This window comes from Taeniopygia guttata, chromosome 1A (genome assembly GCF_048771995.1).
Source record: "Taeniopygia guttata chromosome 1A, bTaeGut7.mat, whole genome shotgun sequence".
In the NCBI taxonomy this organism is placed as follows: Eukaryota; Metazoa; Chordata; class Aves; order Passeriformes; family Estrildidae; genus Taeniopygia; species Taeniopygia guttata.
Window position 1 is genome coordinate 18,059,909 of NC_133025.1, and position 17,971 is coordinate 18,077,879.

At 35.1% G+C, this 17,971-nt stretch overlaps 1 protein-coding gene across 12 annotated transcripts in view; it reads right to left on the minus strand.

The window, feature by feature from the left end:
- BRD1 (bromodomain containing 1) overlaps positions 1 to 17,971 on the minus strand; it is a 66,738-nt gene that overhangs the window by 21,327 nt on the left and 27,440 nt on the right. For 10 of the 12 annotated variants that reach the window (XM_072920494.1, XM_072920479.1, XM_041711005.2 and 7 more), the window contains 5 exons: positions 11,660 to 11,791; positions 8,521 to 8,649; positions 7,268 to 7,580; positions 6,241 to 6,501; positions 2,560 to 3,048 (listed from right to left, as the gene is read on the minus strand). In XM_072920494.1, coding sequence (XP_072776595.1) covers positions 2,560 to 3,048; positions 6,241 to 6,501; positions 7,268 to 7,580; positions 8,521 to 8,649; positions 11,660 to 11,791 — 1,324 coding nt within the window. The remainder of the gene's footprint in view (positions 1 to 2,559; positions 3,049 to 6,240; positions 6,502 to 7,267; positions 7,581 to 8,520; positions 8,650 to 11,659; positions 11,792 to 17,971) is intronic. The other 2 variants (XM_072920501.1, XM_072920504.1) reach the window with 2 other exon arrangements.

Genomic DNA, 17,971 nt, shown 5'->3' on the forward strand with positions numbered 1-17,971 from the left:
ACTGGCTATGAATAGGTAAGAAAGAAAAAATATGTGACAGTGTAGCTCTCCACCACTTCAAAATTTAAATCCTTGGCATATTAAGCAAAGGTTGTTTTCATGATTTTTTCTGTATTCAGTAAAATTAAGGATAACAAACATTCACATGATTCAAAGAGAACTGTGCAACAGTAATTAATTTTCAACTGCAGGGATTTCCCACAAAGCTGATAACTCAGGTCAATGCACACAAGAAGCCTGCTGCATGCCTTTTCCTATGACTGGGTGGCTTTGGAAGAAAAAGCTCTGTTGTATTGTACTGAATAAAAATATTTTTACCTACAGTATGAGATTAAATTTTGTAAAAAATAACCAAAGAAAAAGAATGTATTGCTGTATACACCACCTAATGCATTTTTATCATAACACAGACATCTACATGAATTAACACCAGCTGCATACACAAAAAATCTCAACTGTTTATAAATCTTGGTAAGTATCTGACATTTGTGCTGGTTTCCTGCTGAACTATAGCTCAAGATAGCTGCCAACTGCAGATTACTTAAATTAGTGTGGAGACACAAATTTGAAAATAACATGAGGAATAAAATTTCCTATGTGAAATTTCCTATTAAAGAAAAACGAGAACATTTTCAGGTAAATATTAATTGGCTGAACTGTTTCAATTCACTCTTCTTGAACAAGTACAAATTTAAACTATAAATGCCCCTAACTATTAGTTCTACATAAATTTAATTCTTTTTATATCTGTACTAGCTTCAGTAAGAGAGTATGTAATTTTGTTTTAAATTAACAATAGAAAAACATTTTAATTTCAGGATTTTATTCCTGTAACTAGGTTTTTAGTTTTGAAGATAATCAAAAGCATATTTTCTCTACCTAACTCCACAGAGAGAAAGAAAACTGGCTGAATTTAAATTCATTCAGAAATCTGGTGGGTTTTGGTTTCATTAGTGCCCATTTTTCCCCTTTAAGAATTAAGTTAGTTTTCTTACAAAATAAAAACCTTTTCTTCCCCTAAGGAGAAAATTCACAATGTTTAACACAAAAATTTCAAGGAATTAGTACTATCTCCCAGTGTGATCTAGCACAAAATGATTTACTGTGTGAGATAATATGCAATCTATATACAGGTACATAATGAAATGATCTAGATTATAAACTGACAAAATAGGTTATTTGGAAACCAAAGCTTTTTATAGTATTAATAAAAATTAACTAATTTCTATTATCACACCGCCTTCACTTGGTACTTACTTCAGAACTAAAGTACCAGATCAAACCTGCATGCTCTTTCCAAGCTGTTAGGAAAATGAATGGAAGTTGGGGCTTTCCAAACAGGCAAACCAAACAAAACCCCAAAAATATAAATGAGAAACATTCCCCACACTGCATTTTACATAACATTAACTCATACTATGATTCCAGCATTGGAATAATGAGTGTCCTCACCTGATCATTCAAAAAAACCCCAGCTAACTAATTAAAAAAGCATACTGTACTGCCCCACACCCTGAAAAAACCTGTTATTCAAAACAAAAAAAATCCCCACCAAAGAGAAAAGAAACAGCCTGACAATCAACACTTCCCTTTTCCCCCAGATAAACTTCCCTGTTCCCCCCCAGCTTTTGGAGCACATCTTCACACCTAATATTCAAATAAACTCTTAACTCTTTCAATTCAAAGTGACAAATCCCCACATGTTGTTTTCATACCTGCATAAGGGTTCCCAACATGAAAATAAAACAGAGTATTTATTTCAAAGGCAATATGAAAGTCATAGCAATGGCCATGGATGACATTAAGAAAATATCCATAAGTAATTTCCTCATGCTGCTTTTCTTCCTCAAAGGTTTTATATGAACTTCTCAAATAAATAGGACTATGGTGTGCTAAGAGAAGATATAATTCATGTCTTGAATTGTTCTGCACTAATGTATCAAGATAACATTTTCTTTCAAATATCCTTTAGACAAGTCTCATTAAGAGCATAATCTCACCTTCAACTCTATTTAAAGTGCACAGACTAAAAAAAAAAAAAAAACCACATAAAGTGTCAATTTATGTTGGGGTTTTAACACTTCCATAAAATGCATGGATACACAAAGTACCTCATACACAGTCATCAGTTTCATAATGTAAAAATATGCTTGGAGTAACACTCAGCAAAATTAAATCATGCATGGCATAAGTATTTTTCATGCTCCTGATTACAAGCCTTCTGGTTTTGGCATCGTATGTCAAGTTTCCACGTAATTTAATAGGGAATTTGCAAAAAAGCAGTCAATAATCTTCCCTACAGTTTTCGTATACACTCATACGTGTAATCTTAAAAACTGCATCATGAAACTAAAGAACTCAAGCTTGGTTCAGTAAATCCAATTGTCAAGGGGCAACACAAAAATGAATAACAATTTTCTGAACTGTAACTACTCAACTGTGAGGACAACCTGTTTCAAGTGCTATAATCTGAAGATTAACAACCACATGTACGTCAAAATTAACAGGTTTGTTAACTTTCCAGATGCATCCATTCAAATAAGTTCTGTAAACATTTACCTGTATCCAAGCGCTTTACAGGGGACTCATCATCAACCTCAGAATCTCCACATGCACTCCTTGATCTTTTCCTTGGGTGCAGAAGTGTCTCCAACCTTGGAAGGACTACAGACAAAAAGGTTTTGGTCCCTAGCTGTGGAGAAGTTGGCTGGGTTTCAGTGTTCTTTGCAGACTTTTGGGGGCTTATACTTTTCGATTTGCAGAAGAGAATGGAAGTACGTCTGTTTACATCAGTTGATGACTCAGCTACAGCAGAAACAGTCGACTCATTGAGATTACTGTCAAGTAAGTGTTCTGGAGTGTGTCCATTTATTTCTTTCTGAATGGAAGTGCTATATAATTCATTATCAAATTTTACTCTTTTGTAAAGCTTACTCTGCTCTGGATTGAGTTCTACTGGTTTGAGGGTTGGTGGTTCTGAATTAGTCTCCAAGTTTGAAGGAAGAGGTAATGCATCTGATGGTTCAAGTTTAGGGGGAGATTTATCTCCTGAAAAAATTATAAATAGAGTGTGATTTTTGAAAACCTGTAGTTATAAAGTCTATTATAAAACTCACTATAAATGTGCAGCCCACCAAATAAATTGTTGTCTGGAAACAAAGCATAACATTTTAAAACCAAAACTTGTCTAGCAACGATCTGTCCTAGTTAGTAGTTCCTACTTTTATACTGGGAATGTAACAGGGGTAGAAAAGAAGATGTCTATAACTGGTGTTAACAATTTATACCTGGATAAGTACTTGCTTCTTCTCATGCAGTTATGTTAGTTTCATTAAGTAAAAACTACAAACTATTTTTTCATTAGGGAGTTGGGGTGGTGGATGATTATCTGTTAAATGCAATTATACTGCCATTCAAATAAAATTTTTGATAACATACGTTTTTATCTATTTCACCTTATCAATATTCACCTTACCTGCCTATGAAAAATTTTATCAGCTAACCAATAAAAAAAAAGTACTTGTAACCTGTTCTACTTGAGTGAACTAAAATGTGTTACAAAATCTACAAAAGGGCATGATTTGTAAAGCCTTTTTACAGTTGCGACTAGAAGTTTTAGCTATGAAAAAGTAATAAAAATGGAGAAGAAAAACCCAACACCCCCAAAATCTTGCAATTGGCCACTAGCTGACAAATAACATGCTTGATAATGCAGATTTGATGTGAAAAATCAGAAAAAACACTCTCTACCATTTTTCTCCCCTTCCCCCTCCACAATTTAATACTTTTTAGTATGATCATGTCCCACTTAATTCCACTAAATGCATACTGGGAAAAGACAATAGAGAAATGACAGTGAGTGTATAAAGGTAGTTTCAGTTTATCACAAGCAATGGGGAAGAAAATAAACATTGTATTATTGCAGCATTCCCTAATACAAATAGATGGACGTCCTAACCCATAATTATCAACTCAAGAAGATGGTAAAATCTTTCTAGCTTCCAAAAGAACGGTTCAAAATACAAGAAAGGAAATACTTATTCTAGAGTAACTGTATAACACAAATATACTATTTATGCTATCACATAAAATATTTAAACTTAGTTAAATTTTCTATGCCACCTGAAGAAAGGTGTAAAACCCCAAAGTGTTTAAGTTCTCTATTTGCAGTTTATTTTGTTTGGTTTTGGCCCAGCAATGTTTACTTGGAAATCAAAGATTTCTAAGTGCAGAAAAATCCTTACCCCATTATTTAAGGTTTAAGGAAGCAATAGCATAGTTCATATTAAACATACTTGTTTTTAAAATACAGTGTGACTGTGCTTATATAATTTGCAGGCACACAGGTATTATATTTGGCAACTAATATTTCAGGAAGACTGTAGAATGAAATGTACAGTCAGATAAGCACATTTAAACTATCAGCCATTAAAATATCCTGTATTTTAAAATCTCCACAGTGACTTTCTTTCTGAACAAATTCTGATTTTCTTACAACTAATTAGAAAATATTTGTGGAAAGATTAAAGAACACAAAATAACTTGAGAATTATTTAGAGATAAAACCTAAATTTCACAGGGTTATTCTGGTACTGTATTTTTCACATGATCAAAGACTGGAAACAGAATTGCACAGAGGCAATTCAAAGTTCTATCAAAGTCAGCTCCTGTAGAGATCCTGGCCACAGGATTTTTTTCTCATCTCTTTTTGGGTAATTTGTTTTCTTTACTCCTCTATGTACCTTCCATTTAAGAACTGAAATTTGAAGCAATTATTATTACTCTCCACTAGATCAGAACCATAACAACCATACCAATCAAACCTGGATTGTGCCTTTCATCGTGTTTTATTTAAAAAGCATACTGTAAATATAAGAAAACCACTACTGTTCACTTTCGACTACTTTTTTCACAAAAAACTGCTGAAGTGAAAGGCTGTGGCATCAAAATGTTAAGCTACTAATTAAAAAATGGCTGTAGATTCATTAAGTGCCAAACCCCACATTCCTAAAGAGCTGTATTTAATACCATCATCACTTGAAGATTAAAAAAATACCCAAATTTAAAAAATCCAAACCATTAAACATTTTGAGAATACTTGAAAACCTCAGAATAGGATAATGTGCTGATTCATGTATGCTTTTTCTACCAATGCTCAAATCTCCAGCAAGTTCTATGTTTGGAACTAAACACTAAGTTGCTTTTTGAATGGCAGTTATGGACAATCATTTTACTGACTTCACTTTTCAAAAATGTTGATAGCATTAAGCCACAACAAATAGAGACTATTTTATTTATTACCATGCTTCCACTTTCCCTTGAGCTTTTTCCTCCTCCTATTCAAGGCACTTATTCAAAAATTAAACACATCTCTAATTCTCCAAAGGAAAAGTTTAGTTTCTTAGAGCTAATCATGAAACAAAGTCAATAGAATTCTTATTTGAATGACAGATTTTCTTTGCATCATTTAAAAATAAGCAATAAAAACCTCAGAAACTCAATTTAAAAACTAAAAATGCAAATATGATATTTAATTAAAACATGAAGATAGTCCTTCCAGCACACTGCTCTCATTGAAATCAACGACAATTAGCCAAGAGGAGACGCAGTTCTGAGACAAATGATTTGAGGAGGAAGAGAAGCAAAAGGGGAAGAGCTAGGCAGATGTGGCTGAATTTATTCTACAACATGAAATTTGTTAAGTCTTATCAATAGTTAGCTTTATTTAAAATAGATAAATAAATAAATAAAGAACCTGAAAGCCTACCCACCGTCCTCCCTAGAGTCAGGAGTAGTGAATTAAAAAGGCTACAAACACAGTACGGCAGCCAGAGTCTTCACTACCATTGGCCTAGGCTCATGTGATCCCTAATACATATTTTGACATTTAAGTGTATTTCCAAAAGAACAAAGGTATCTTCCACTCAGGCATTTCCAACTGCTTTTCATATGAAATTGTTATTGGCACTTTCATTTTTAAACACCTAAGTTTTTAAAGCTTTGCTTCCATGAAAAGTAATGGAGGGAGCTTTTTTAAAGAAGATCATACTACTCTTAAAATATTTGTTGTGATTAAGCAGCTATTTTCATATTTTAAAACTATAATTTTAATTATAAAATCAGTATTTTAGATTTAATATTAGTTTATCAAATTCTTTAATTCACACTATTACTCACATCACAGCACCTGACTGAAGCGGCTCAGAACAGTACTCATTTAAACCTGGTTTACAATCTTACCTTCTTCTTCTCCATCTTGTTCTAATGCTGCACTTTCTTCCTCGAAACTTCCAATACCTGACTCTATTTGAGGAGCTTGGTTGTGTTGCTGACTGAGTTTGTTGCGAATAATGCTGATTTCTTTCTTTAACAGCTTTGCTCTTTTGCTCCTTGACCCACTGGATTTCATTGCACAGGTGAGATCAAGTTTTTCTAGCAGCTCTCTCAGCTGTTCTTCCAGGGACATATGTGCTCTGTTTGCAGGATTCAGTAACCTATCCACTGAAGTCAAAACATGCACAATTGGAAACGTGTTAGCATTTCCCAGAATAGTCTCAGAACAGTAATACCAACAAAAGGAAAAAAAAATTGAATTTGCATGCCAAAATAAAAAAATATTGTCAAAAGCCTATTTATAGTCAGAAATATTGGAATTAATTCCTACTATATATTTACTATTTTTCTTAATAGGCATTTTGCTCAAAAAAACTAAGTAGTAGAGCAAAGAAGAAAAAGGTCAGAAAGAAGACATAATTAATCCTTCCCACTTGAACAGATGAATTCCTTCTTGTTAAAGAACAGGACAAAATTATGGTTATAAAAGAAATATGTTAATTATTCTCCTCCACTGCCAAATCTTAGAGAGCTCACATGTATGTCAAAAACATAAGTTTTAATTCCTAGCATTACAAATGTGCTCAATTTTTTGAGTAGGTTATTTAGGAATGTGCTGAAGTTTATTAGTTTTCCATAACTTACAAGCATATAGAATCATGTGAAAAAAGCACTCAACTTAAAACCCTTTTCCGTGTAAATTGTTAAATTAGGCTCTGACACTTCCAAAATCAGAATCCAGACAGCACTGATGTGTAGTGACAGATCTGGTAGAATAGAAACACCAGTCGCTTTCAAGTGATGTTTTTAACGGGGGGGTGGAGAATCCAGTTAGCAAACTGGACAGCAACAATACTAAACATCTGTATGGAACATACATGCTGTATGCAATGAAAAATGCAACTTTATAAAAAATAATTGAAAAACATCTTACCATCTTCCCAAGAGAAAGGCTGTGGTGACTCAAGTTTAGGCCGTTCTGGTAAGTGCATTCCAGTTTCATTGTTATAACCAATTCCTTCAGCATCTCGCCTGGCTTGCCTGAGAACTACACCTCCTTGATCTCTTAACCGCACTGCAGCTCTATAAAATATTGTATCTTTTGCATTGTATTTCATACAGTTATCTATGATCAGATTGAAGTCTTCTTCAAACTCAGAGAGGTTTTTATAGCCTTGAGCTTCTAACCGTTTCCGCATGGTAGAGAAATCCATAGGATGTTTAATATGATCCAAATAGTCTGGAACCTTTGAAAAAATATTTAAAACACAAATGGGTAAAATGGCCTTATTACAGACAAAGTAACATTAGTTAGTAACTTATTCGCTTTTTAAATGTATCTTGTAACAGCTCAATACAAGAAACTTAAGATGTAACTTAGAATTGCACATCTAGATGTTGCAAACATTTGCATGCCAACAGAAGTTTACGTATTACAGTAGTCTGCATTTCAGGTAACAAGTTTGAGCTTTACTAAGAGATGCTGAAACTACTTTTTCTTGGGAATTCTGTGGTTTTACATACTCCTACTTACAGACAACTGGTGATAGGACAAGGGAAAATGGCCTCAAGTTGCGCCAGAGGCAGTTCAGGTTGGATATTAGGAAAGATTTCTGCACTGAAAGGGTACTTAAGAATTCAACAGGCTCCTTGGGGAAGTAGTGCAGTGGCCATCCATGGAAGTCTCAAAACAAATGGGTGTGGCACTTTGCACTATGGTTTAGTTGGCATACTGGTATTAGGTCAAAGACTGGACTTGATGATCTTGGCTGTCTTTTTCAACCTTAATGATACTACATATAATACATGTGTATACAGTATATGCACAAATGCACACGTGTATACTCTAAATCTGTCTAGTTTCACCTTCAAGAACACAGTATCTGCTTTCTAATTTTTGATATCCTTCGAATTTGCTTTACAAAGATCATCTTACTGAAAAGTATAAGTATGTACCCAACATTCTACACAAGGATGGGGCATTTCTGCACAAGTATTTTGCAGAAATTATTTTGGTATATAAGCATAAAAAGGCTTTCATAGCAGTAGACCATAACTCATAATGTTAATTATCAGAATAAAGATTAAAAGCTAACACTGCTTCTAACTCGGCATGTAATGACTTGTTTCCTGTACTTAAGTACCACCAAACCACATGTAAACATCAGGAAACAGCTGCAAACATACCTCTTTAAGGTTCACTGGCTGAGCAAATATACGAGCAGAATCCTTTTCCTGCAGCTGATCCAGAACCGATCGCAGAAGTACAGTGAATGGAATAAGCTGAAGTTCCATAGTAACCTGCTCAAGCTTGACCTAAAGAAGTAAGTTATCCAACTGAGCATTTTCCATTAACATGGTGTATTAAAGTTGTTTAGCAGCAACAGTATAGTATTTTAGAGAAAATATAAAATATAAATATACTTAAGGAGGATTTAAGGAAATGTGTTCAATGCTATTTTCAATATCATCAGCTGGCATTTATCTGACATAGGTTTTTAGCTAATAATTTCGTAAGAAAAAAAATCATTCTCATTCCTTCAACTCCAGCTTCCCAGAACTCAAATTTGTATTTTATATGTAAGAATTAAAAAAAAATACATTTTAAAGTGAAACAAAAAATGCTACATAATAACAGCTTCACAATTCACCAGCAATGTGAAAGTAGTAAGAATTTAAAGGTAACGTTTCAAATTCAATTTCAGTTGTACTGCTATGATTGAAGTTTAAAGAGAATCTCATTTACCGGCTACTTAAGTCCCAAACAAAGAGTAATTGGAAAGAAAATGTTCTACATAAATTCCAAGAAAATTATTTCAGAAAACAGAATCAACATTTTCAAATACTTCAATATCCTTCATATTTTTGGACACTATTTCAATTCCTCTGTAGCTTAATTTTCTGGCTGATTCAAGTTATTAACAATGAAACAGTCTTGCTATGTCTAAAGAAATTCTTAATGAAAGACTAAAGGTGTGTGTATATAATCTATATACATAAAGTATAAGCAAACACACACAAAGTAAATGCATATAAATACACGTGTAAAGCAAGTGATACATAAATCCCACATGATTGATGCATAGAATTCCAGAAAGCACTCCAGAAGGACAAATTATATTAGCTTGCAATGAATGTTCACAGTTTGCAAAAGTAAAATTGAATGGTAAGATTTTATCTTTCTGCATTATCACTTCCTCAAATCTCTCTTCCTGGCAATGTTAACTGTAGAATGTCATAGGACTTCAGATGCAACTTTTATTTTTGCTTTTTTCATGACAGAAGGATAAAATGCTTCTGAGTATATGGACATGTTGCTTCTGAGTATGTGGACATGTACTGAGAAAACCTGAATAGATCAAATCTTCTACAGTTCTTCAGAAACCAATCACTTTTTCAAGTCTAAGAGAATGTCTTCTCAAATAATTTCTCTATACCAATGCACACAGCATGGGCAACAAACAGAAGGAGCTGGAGGTCACAGTGCTGGTAGAGAGCTACACCCTGATTTCCATTACTGAAATTTGCTGGGACGAATCCCATGACTGAAGTGTGACTATGGATGGTCAGAAGGGCCAAGAGCACACCAAGGGGCAGTGGGGCTGCCCTCTACATTGAGAAATTAATATACTGTAAGGAGTTGTCTCAAGAAAAGCCATAAGCAGGTTGAAAGCTTAGGCACTAAGGTGAGAGAAGGAACCCTGTTGTTGGTATTTATTTCAGATCTAGGGGAGCCTAGTGACAAAGCCTTGTTGCTCCAGCTACAGACAGGCACTGCTTTCGCAGGCTCCTGTCCTGCTGGGGTCTTCAACCACTCTGACATCTGGAAAAGTAGCACAATGAGCTGTAGGAGACTCCTGGAGTGCATTATGGATCATTTCATAAGGCAAACCTTCCATGTGGGGCACAAGGAGATGATTCAACAGTAGTCTTACCAAGGGTAAGTCCTGCCTAACTAACCTAGTGGTCTAACCAACCTAGTGGCCTTCTACGATGGAGTAACTCTTTTAAGCAGACAAGGGAAGATGTCATCTATCTGGACTTCTCTAAGGCCTCTGACACGGTCCTCAACAACATCCTTCCCTCTAAACTGAAGAGAGATGGATTCAATGGCTGGACTGCTCCTCAGGTGAGGAACTGGCTGGATGGCTGCACTCAGAGCAGTGATCAATGGTTTAGATTCTGGATGGAGATCAGTAATGAGTGGTGTCTCTCAGGGATCTGTACTGGGACCAGCAGTAGTTAGTATTTTGATCAATGACAGAAGACCAAAGGATCAAGTGCACCTTCAACAAATCTGCAGATGACACCAAAATGAATTGTGAAGTTGACACAGGATCAACAGGAAGAACAGGATCCCATCCAGACACGAACAAACTCAAGAAGTGGGTCCATGGGGATCTCATGGTGCCCAACAAGGTTGAATTCCAGGTCCTCCTGCACCTGGGTTGCAGCAACCCCAGGAATCAGTACCAGCTGAGAGATGAATAGCTCCAGCTCTGTCAAGAACTTGAGATGTTGTACTGGTGGATGAAAACCTCATTATAAGCTGACAAAGTGTGCTTGCAGCCTAGAAAGTTAACTGTATCCAGGACTGTATAGAAAGAAGTGTGGCCAGCAGGTCAAGGCAGGTGATTCTGTCCCTCTACTCTGCCCTCATTTGGCCCCAGATACACTGCTGCATCCAGCTCTGCAGCCCCCATCATAAGGCATAAAGCTGTTGTAGTGAATCCAGAGGAGAGCCACTAATATGATCAGAGTGGAGTTCTCTTCTGAAGAAAGGGTGAGAGAAATAGGGTTGCTCATCCCAGAGAAGAGAGGGCCCAAATTAAACTTTACTGCAGCCTCTCGGTTCTTAAAGGAGGTTTATAAGTAAGATGGGGACAAACAGATTAGTAGGGCCTGTAGTGACAAGGGGTAACAGTTTTAAAGTAAAAGAGGGTAGATTCAGACTACATATAAGGAAGAAATTTTTTACAATGAAGGTGAAGCACTGGAACAACAGGTTGCCCAGAGAGGTGGTAGATGCCATCCAAATTAGATTGGATGGGGCTTTGAACAATCTGGTCTAGTTGAAGATGTTCCTGTTTATTGAAGAGGTGTTGCACTATACAATTCTTAAATGTTCCATTCAACCCAAGCCATTCCATGATTGTATGACAATTTTATATATTTTAAATAGTTTGAGTGCACAGCATGCACATATTTTACTTGACCCTATGTGAGGATTAAAATACAGCTGTCCTTCTATTGAAAAAACTGTGAGAATACTTAAATCATCTTTCCTTCAGAAAAGCTTCACCAAATTAAAAGGTGCTGCATTTACCTGCTCTCTTTTTAATTTTTCACGCTTACGTATAAGTTCTATCAATAAACGTGCTCTTTCAAGATCATGGCGCAGCCTTTGCCAGTACTTCAATTTTTCTTTTAAGGCTTGCATTTCTTCATCATCTTCTCTCTAAGAAAAGAATCAAAACATTTTCATGAGAAGAAAAATGCATACCTATTTTTATAAGATAGTTCTACACAACTACAAAACATATGCACATGAAAGGAGAAATTACTGTCTTATAGTTATGGCACTTGCTCATAAGCTTTATCAGCTTCATGCACATAACCTGTGGTCAGGTTATCTTCCAGAGTTACTCAAAGGTCTAATTGAAAATAAAATCTAAACTAGAAAGCAATGCTGTGCCAGTGGCTATTGACATCAGAAGAAGCAACACAGCAAACGACACCCGAGAAATACAACAAGCTGCAAAATACAATACAGGATTTTTGCATCAAAATCCAAACTAGGTGAACACCACAGTTTCTTTAGAAGCTCCAGCCTGGCAGAAACAAATTACTCATGTGGTCAACACAGTCCACCTCCCTCACACCCAGCAGAACTAGGACACATTTGTAACAAAACAAAATAATTATGGCTTGTGAGGACAGGAAATGAAAAGCTGTTTATTAGATAATATAGTAACTTCAAATGGTATTGCAGGTGAATAATGCAGCAATACACCCTTCTGGAAAATGGATGAAAGAATTTAATCTACGCATTTTTCAGAGTAAGTAATGTTTAAACACTTGTAGTATTTAGATTGATTTGTACATACAAAACCCAGAGTGTCTGTTTGTCTTTACTATTTTGCATAAGGAAAAGGGAGGATACTAGACTACTACTTACAGGATTCAAATGGTATTGGTATTTTGCCAGAAATGAGGCCATAAAGAAACTGAATTCCTGATATTAGTATGAATTACACAAAAGAAACATCTGCTTTGGAAAACTATTACATTTGAAAAATGAGTATTTTATAAAAGTATCTCCGAGAGATAGCCAAAACTTTGCACAATACAATATACACTTTAAAAGTCATCTTGGAGGGTGTTCTATAACCTAAAACAAAACTAGTGAATTCCATCAGCTTTTATTTATAGAAGACAGAGGATTAAAGGAAAGTGGCTAAGGAGATGAACAACAAACAACATTACAAATTATCACACCAAAAGCCCTAAGTTCCTTAAGAGAAGAATAATTTAGAAGTACCATAGGTCCTCTAAAAGAAGCTTGTGCAATTTTCAGATAGCTGGCTCTAAAACCAGAGTTACAAAAACTGGAAACTTAAAAATATTATTTAACAGATTTGCCAGTGCTATAATTCTATCATCTGCATTGTATTTTATTGCTTCATGTACTTTGTAAAGGCAAAGCTTAGTTTATTCAAATCTCTGACTTCAGTGAAGTTGAAAATACTTAAAATATCAACTATTTCTGCACTAGAATATATCAATTTGGAAATAAGAGTTGGTTCCTCTTTTCATTAAGAAAAAAAAACAATAAAAACAACAAAAAACTGGAGCTAGAAACTTCTAGTTCTCTTTCCCAATGGCTATTACAAATGAGAGTTGTAATTTCTTTTTAAAGAGTTAAATCTTTACACAGACACAAGATAATTTAACTGCTAGGGTCAGAATAGTTCTAAGTAAATTCTGACTGCTAAGAATTTTTTCAATAATTTTCAATTCCTTAAAATTCTGAGGAGGCTCACTGAAATAGGAAGTCTACACTGCCACTAACTGCTACTCTCCTAAACCCCTTCAGCTCTGAGTATAAACCTCATGTGTGGAAATGCAACCCAATTCTTAGCTATACAATTTTTTCAGTTGCACTGTTTGTCAGAACCAAAATTAAACTGCCAGAAGTAGAAGGTTTGTCCTCCCTTTGCTTGCAACATTCATAGCCTGCTCTTTTGCCCTATTTAACCACATAATTTAAGAAAATGGGGAACTGAGCCTGATGTAATCTGAGTCAATGTCCTGGTTCAGGGCAAATTTGGGAGAGCACCTCTGAAGGGGTTCCTCTAGAAAACAGATTCAAAGCATACTAGTTTTAGGGTGCATCAGGAAACTTAAATACAGCAAGAAAAAATAATGTTACAGCATTAACATTAGGCCTTAGGGTAGTTTATTACTCATCTAAGTACTTAGCTGAACCTCAAGGTGCAGTTGCACTCAAATAAAATAAACATATTTTACCTGAGTCAGTTGTTTTACCAATTTCATTCCATATAATAGGCATATACTTGTCAATCTGCAGATGTGACTCAAAATATCAAGAGCACCCTGCCTGCATTTTTTTTCTGCACACATACACTACCTTTCTGAATGGCACTCTGGCTTGGAGATTAACAGCAAGCCTCCAATTTTTTGACACTTCTATGTGAAATAATGTTGGCAGACGGTTTACAGCTTAATAGCCAAGATAACTCTCCTTTGCCCTAACATATTTTTTATCTGACATACACCTATACTTTAATTAGATTAAAAGGTCCACACAAGTTGAAGACAGCATAACGAACTCATTTCAAACAACCAACCAGTAAAAACTTAAAATAAAAAGAGTTCCTTTAAAAATTTTTAGCTTTCTGACAGAGAAAGTTTCTTTGAACTTTCTGGTAGGAAAGTTCTTCTTCCTTCTTTCTACAACTGTCTTGACAGTCACCAAGTTTCATTTGGCTGATGACACAAGTAAAATGTATAAAGAAATTCTCATTTGGAGAGGGACTCTTCATCAGGAACTGTACTGATAGGACAAGGAGCAGTATGTTAAAACTGAAAGATGGAAAATATAGATCAGATATTAGGAATAAATTCTTGACTGTGAGGGTGGTGAGACACTGAAACAGGCTGCCCAGAGAAGCTACTAAATACCCCATCCCTGACAGTGTTCAAGTTCAGGCTGGGTGGGGCACTGAGTAACCTCGTCTAGTGGAAGCTATCCCTGCACATGGCAGCAGAGTGGGAACCAGATGATCTTTAAGGATCCTTCCACTCCAAACCATTCTGTGACTCTATGATTTTCCAACAGACTTAGTTCTTGTTGAACATAGTATTACCTAGAAATATTACCTAGTATTAAGTATTACCTAGAATAAGCATTACCTAGAATGTTACCTATTTGTTAATACTGAGGGAAAAGGAAAACATTTTGAAGTCTACACAAAGAACAAGCAGCAGCTGAGAACTCATCTGGCCATTAGTATGCAATCAGTGTCTCCATACCAGCAGGAATACTGTCAGAGTAGCACTATGTCTCTCCTTATGCTGGATGTAAATGTGTGAGAACAGCCTCGCTCCTTAGAGAGACTGTAACTTAATACCATACAAACAAAAATAGAATGACAGTGATGAAACTGGACCTTGAGCAACACAATTAGTTTTATTAGCATGCTCTACTGGACTTGTATGGCAATCAGACAAAACCATTTAGTGGTTGCAGCTTGTGTTCTTAATGAAATCTTCAGTACAGGTGTGACCTTAAGTCATCAGCACCTTCTCCTTTATTTCTTCTAATAGTGGCTTTAAACTAACATCACTACAACAGCAGCAAGCTTCTACATTTACATTTCATACCTTATTTTCAGTGAAGTGTTCTTGAAGTTCAGGGAAAAAAAACTAATATAAGGAGGATGCAAATCTATTAGAGTATTCCAATACCCTTCCTTAATTTCTCTAGGTGGAGAGAGAAGTGAGAGTATAAACCATTTTCTTACAGAGTTCCTTATTCCTGCACATGGTGAGGCATCCTAGGTCTTTTATCCTGGTTTAGAACTCTTACATCTTCAAAACTATACCATAACTGAACTCTGAAACACATTTATTAGGAAGTAAGTCTACATCATGAAGACCCTTTGCCAAATTTGTTCCAGTAACCAAACAGAGAGGGATCAAAACCACTTTCCACCATGCATCCTGAAACCATTTTGGAACCAGGTTTTGGGTCGTCATTATAACATTTATTTTCTGTTTAAATAACAATTTTTAAAAACCCTGAATCTTCTTACATCACTGTTTATATTTGGTTAACTGAAAAGTCTATGTAGGTTTCTTGATATTCTGATCCCTCACATAAAATAAAAATAATTTTCCTATCTGGACTGAAATGCACAAAATAATCATGCCTATCTAAAAATTTTTAAGGTGTTCTCACAACAAGTATGCCATTACTGCTTATTGTCTTGATTACAAATTGGTTTATACTTGGGAGTAACAAAATACATTAACTGCTTTGCAGTTATGACCGCTTTAATAAATAGCTATTGAAAGTCCTCTGGAAAAGACACAAGGTCATACACAGGACTCTTGCTACTCATGGAAAAGCACAACTACATATTTTTCATCAACAGACTCATTCAAAACTCAGCTCACCTTGAAACTAGATTTTACTTTTCAAAAGAACAAACTTTTCAGCAGACCAATATAAATAGCTTCCAATTTATTTAGAATATATTATTTCATTAAGAATCGATCTCAAATTAGAAAATAAAGAACTGTTTTTACCGAAGTGTAAACAGGTAATGGAATTTTAAAATGCTCATATCAAAGGCCTATTTTATTTTAATCGAACATCAATTACAATAAGAGTTTTATTGTAATAGTCATTATTTAAATATATAGAAATGTTACACCCTTATCATACCATCCCAGAAGAAAACTGGCTTGTATAATTTTTTGTACAATAACAATGGTCTAGTTCTATACTGCCACAATAGCACCACACTTCTGTGCATATCTTTAGGATTTTGTAAGTTCATTTATAAAGAAGTTTATTGCCTGAATAAATTTATCTTAATTACTATTAGGTAACACTAATTAGGTACATTCTTTAGAGCCTCTCATGTAGAAGTAAAAGATTAATCAAACTTCAAAATGGAGTAATACAGAAACAATGAAAACAAGATAAACAAGTGGTTGATCTATATTCAAAGTTCACCTAAAAGGAGTTCATGTAAATGGAATTTAAGAATCTCAGCTATGAGGAAAGGCTGAGAGCTGAGCTGTTTAGCCTGGAGGAGAAGAGGCTGGGGCAGAAATCTCACCAATACACAAATACCTGAAGGGAGAAGGCAGAAGATGGAGCCAGGCTCCATTCAGTGGTGCACAGAGACAATACGAGAGGAAATGGGCACAAAGTAAGAAAAGACATCAGAAGACTCCTGTGTTTTTTCTGAACTGAAAGGGTGACCAAGCACTGGCACAGCTGCCTAGAGAGCGTATGGAGTTTCCACCCTTGGAGATAACTCAGAAGCCAATTGGACATGGTGCTGTTCTAAGTGGCCCTGCTTGAGCAGTGGGGTTGTACCACATGACCTCCAGAGGTCCTTTCCAATCTCAATTATTCTGGAAATTATTAAATAAGAAAAGCTAAAAAAAATAAACATGCACAAACATGACAGATCAAATAATTAGGAAGCAGTGTTGATCACAGTATATTTTTTATGACTACATCAATCAATTACTTAATCAGCAAACAGAAATACAATTCTAACAAAAATAACAGTTCCACTTCAGAGGGGGAAAGAATTCAATTTAATACAAGTAAATTATTATAAAATTAATTCCTATGTTTTAGAAGCTATTTTACAGGAAGTCAAGTGCCAGGACAGTGGAAAGAACACATCCACCGACACATTCCATTCCATTAAAAAAGGTAACTTGAATGCAGTTAAAATTTCCACATCATGATGCTTCACAACATTTCAAAGTCTGCATGCATGGATCCACACAATTTGGAAGTATTAATTATTTTTGAAGCTGTCCAGTAACTTGAAACCAAATCAGACCACCTGGAGTTGCTGTTTTGATGTTTTTCAGCAACTTATTCATAGCAATGTACAACTAAACTTATGCTTGTCTACAATCTTGCTTAACTGTGATAAAAGCAAAAACAGAAGCTGAAACAGGTCTTTGAACTTCATCAACAACTTCCAATTTGTTATTACCAAACAAGGTGGGCAATACAGATCTGAATTTGATACCTATAGACTATCTGTTCAACCTTTTACCCTGTTAAAATCCACTTTTTTTTCAAGTGTCAAATAAGATATCTGTTTGCATCTTTTGATGAATTTAAAATAACTTATTTTTTATCTCACAGTACACTGCAAGAATGAGTTCCAAAAAACTACAACACTTACCAAAGAATAATGGCATTTTATTTGTGATTATAGTATTTTTGTGAAACATTTAAGCAAAACAGAAGAAAAAGCTGCACAATTTTTTTTACATCTCACATATTAAAAAGTATTAGATAGTTCCCAACTGCCAAAATAGGCAATATCACCTCAGAATAGGGCAAATAATT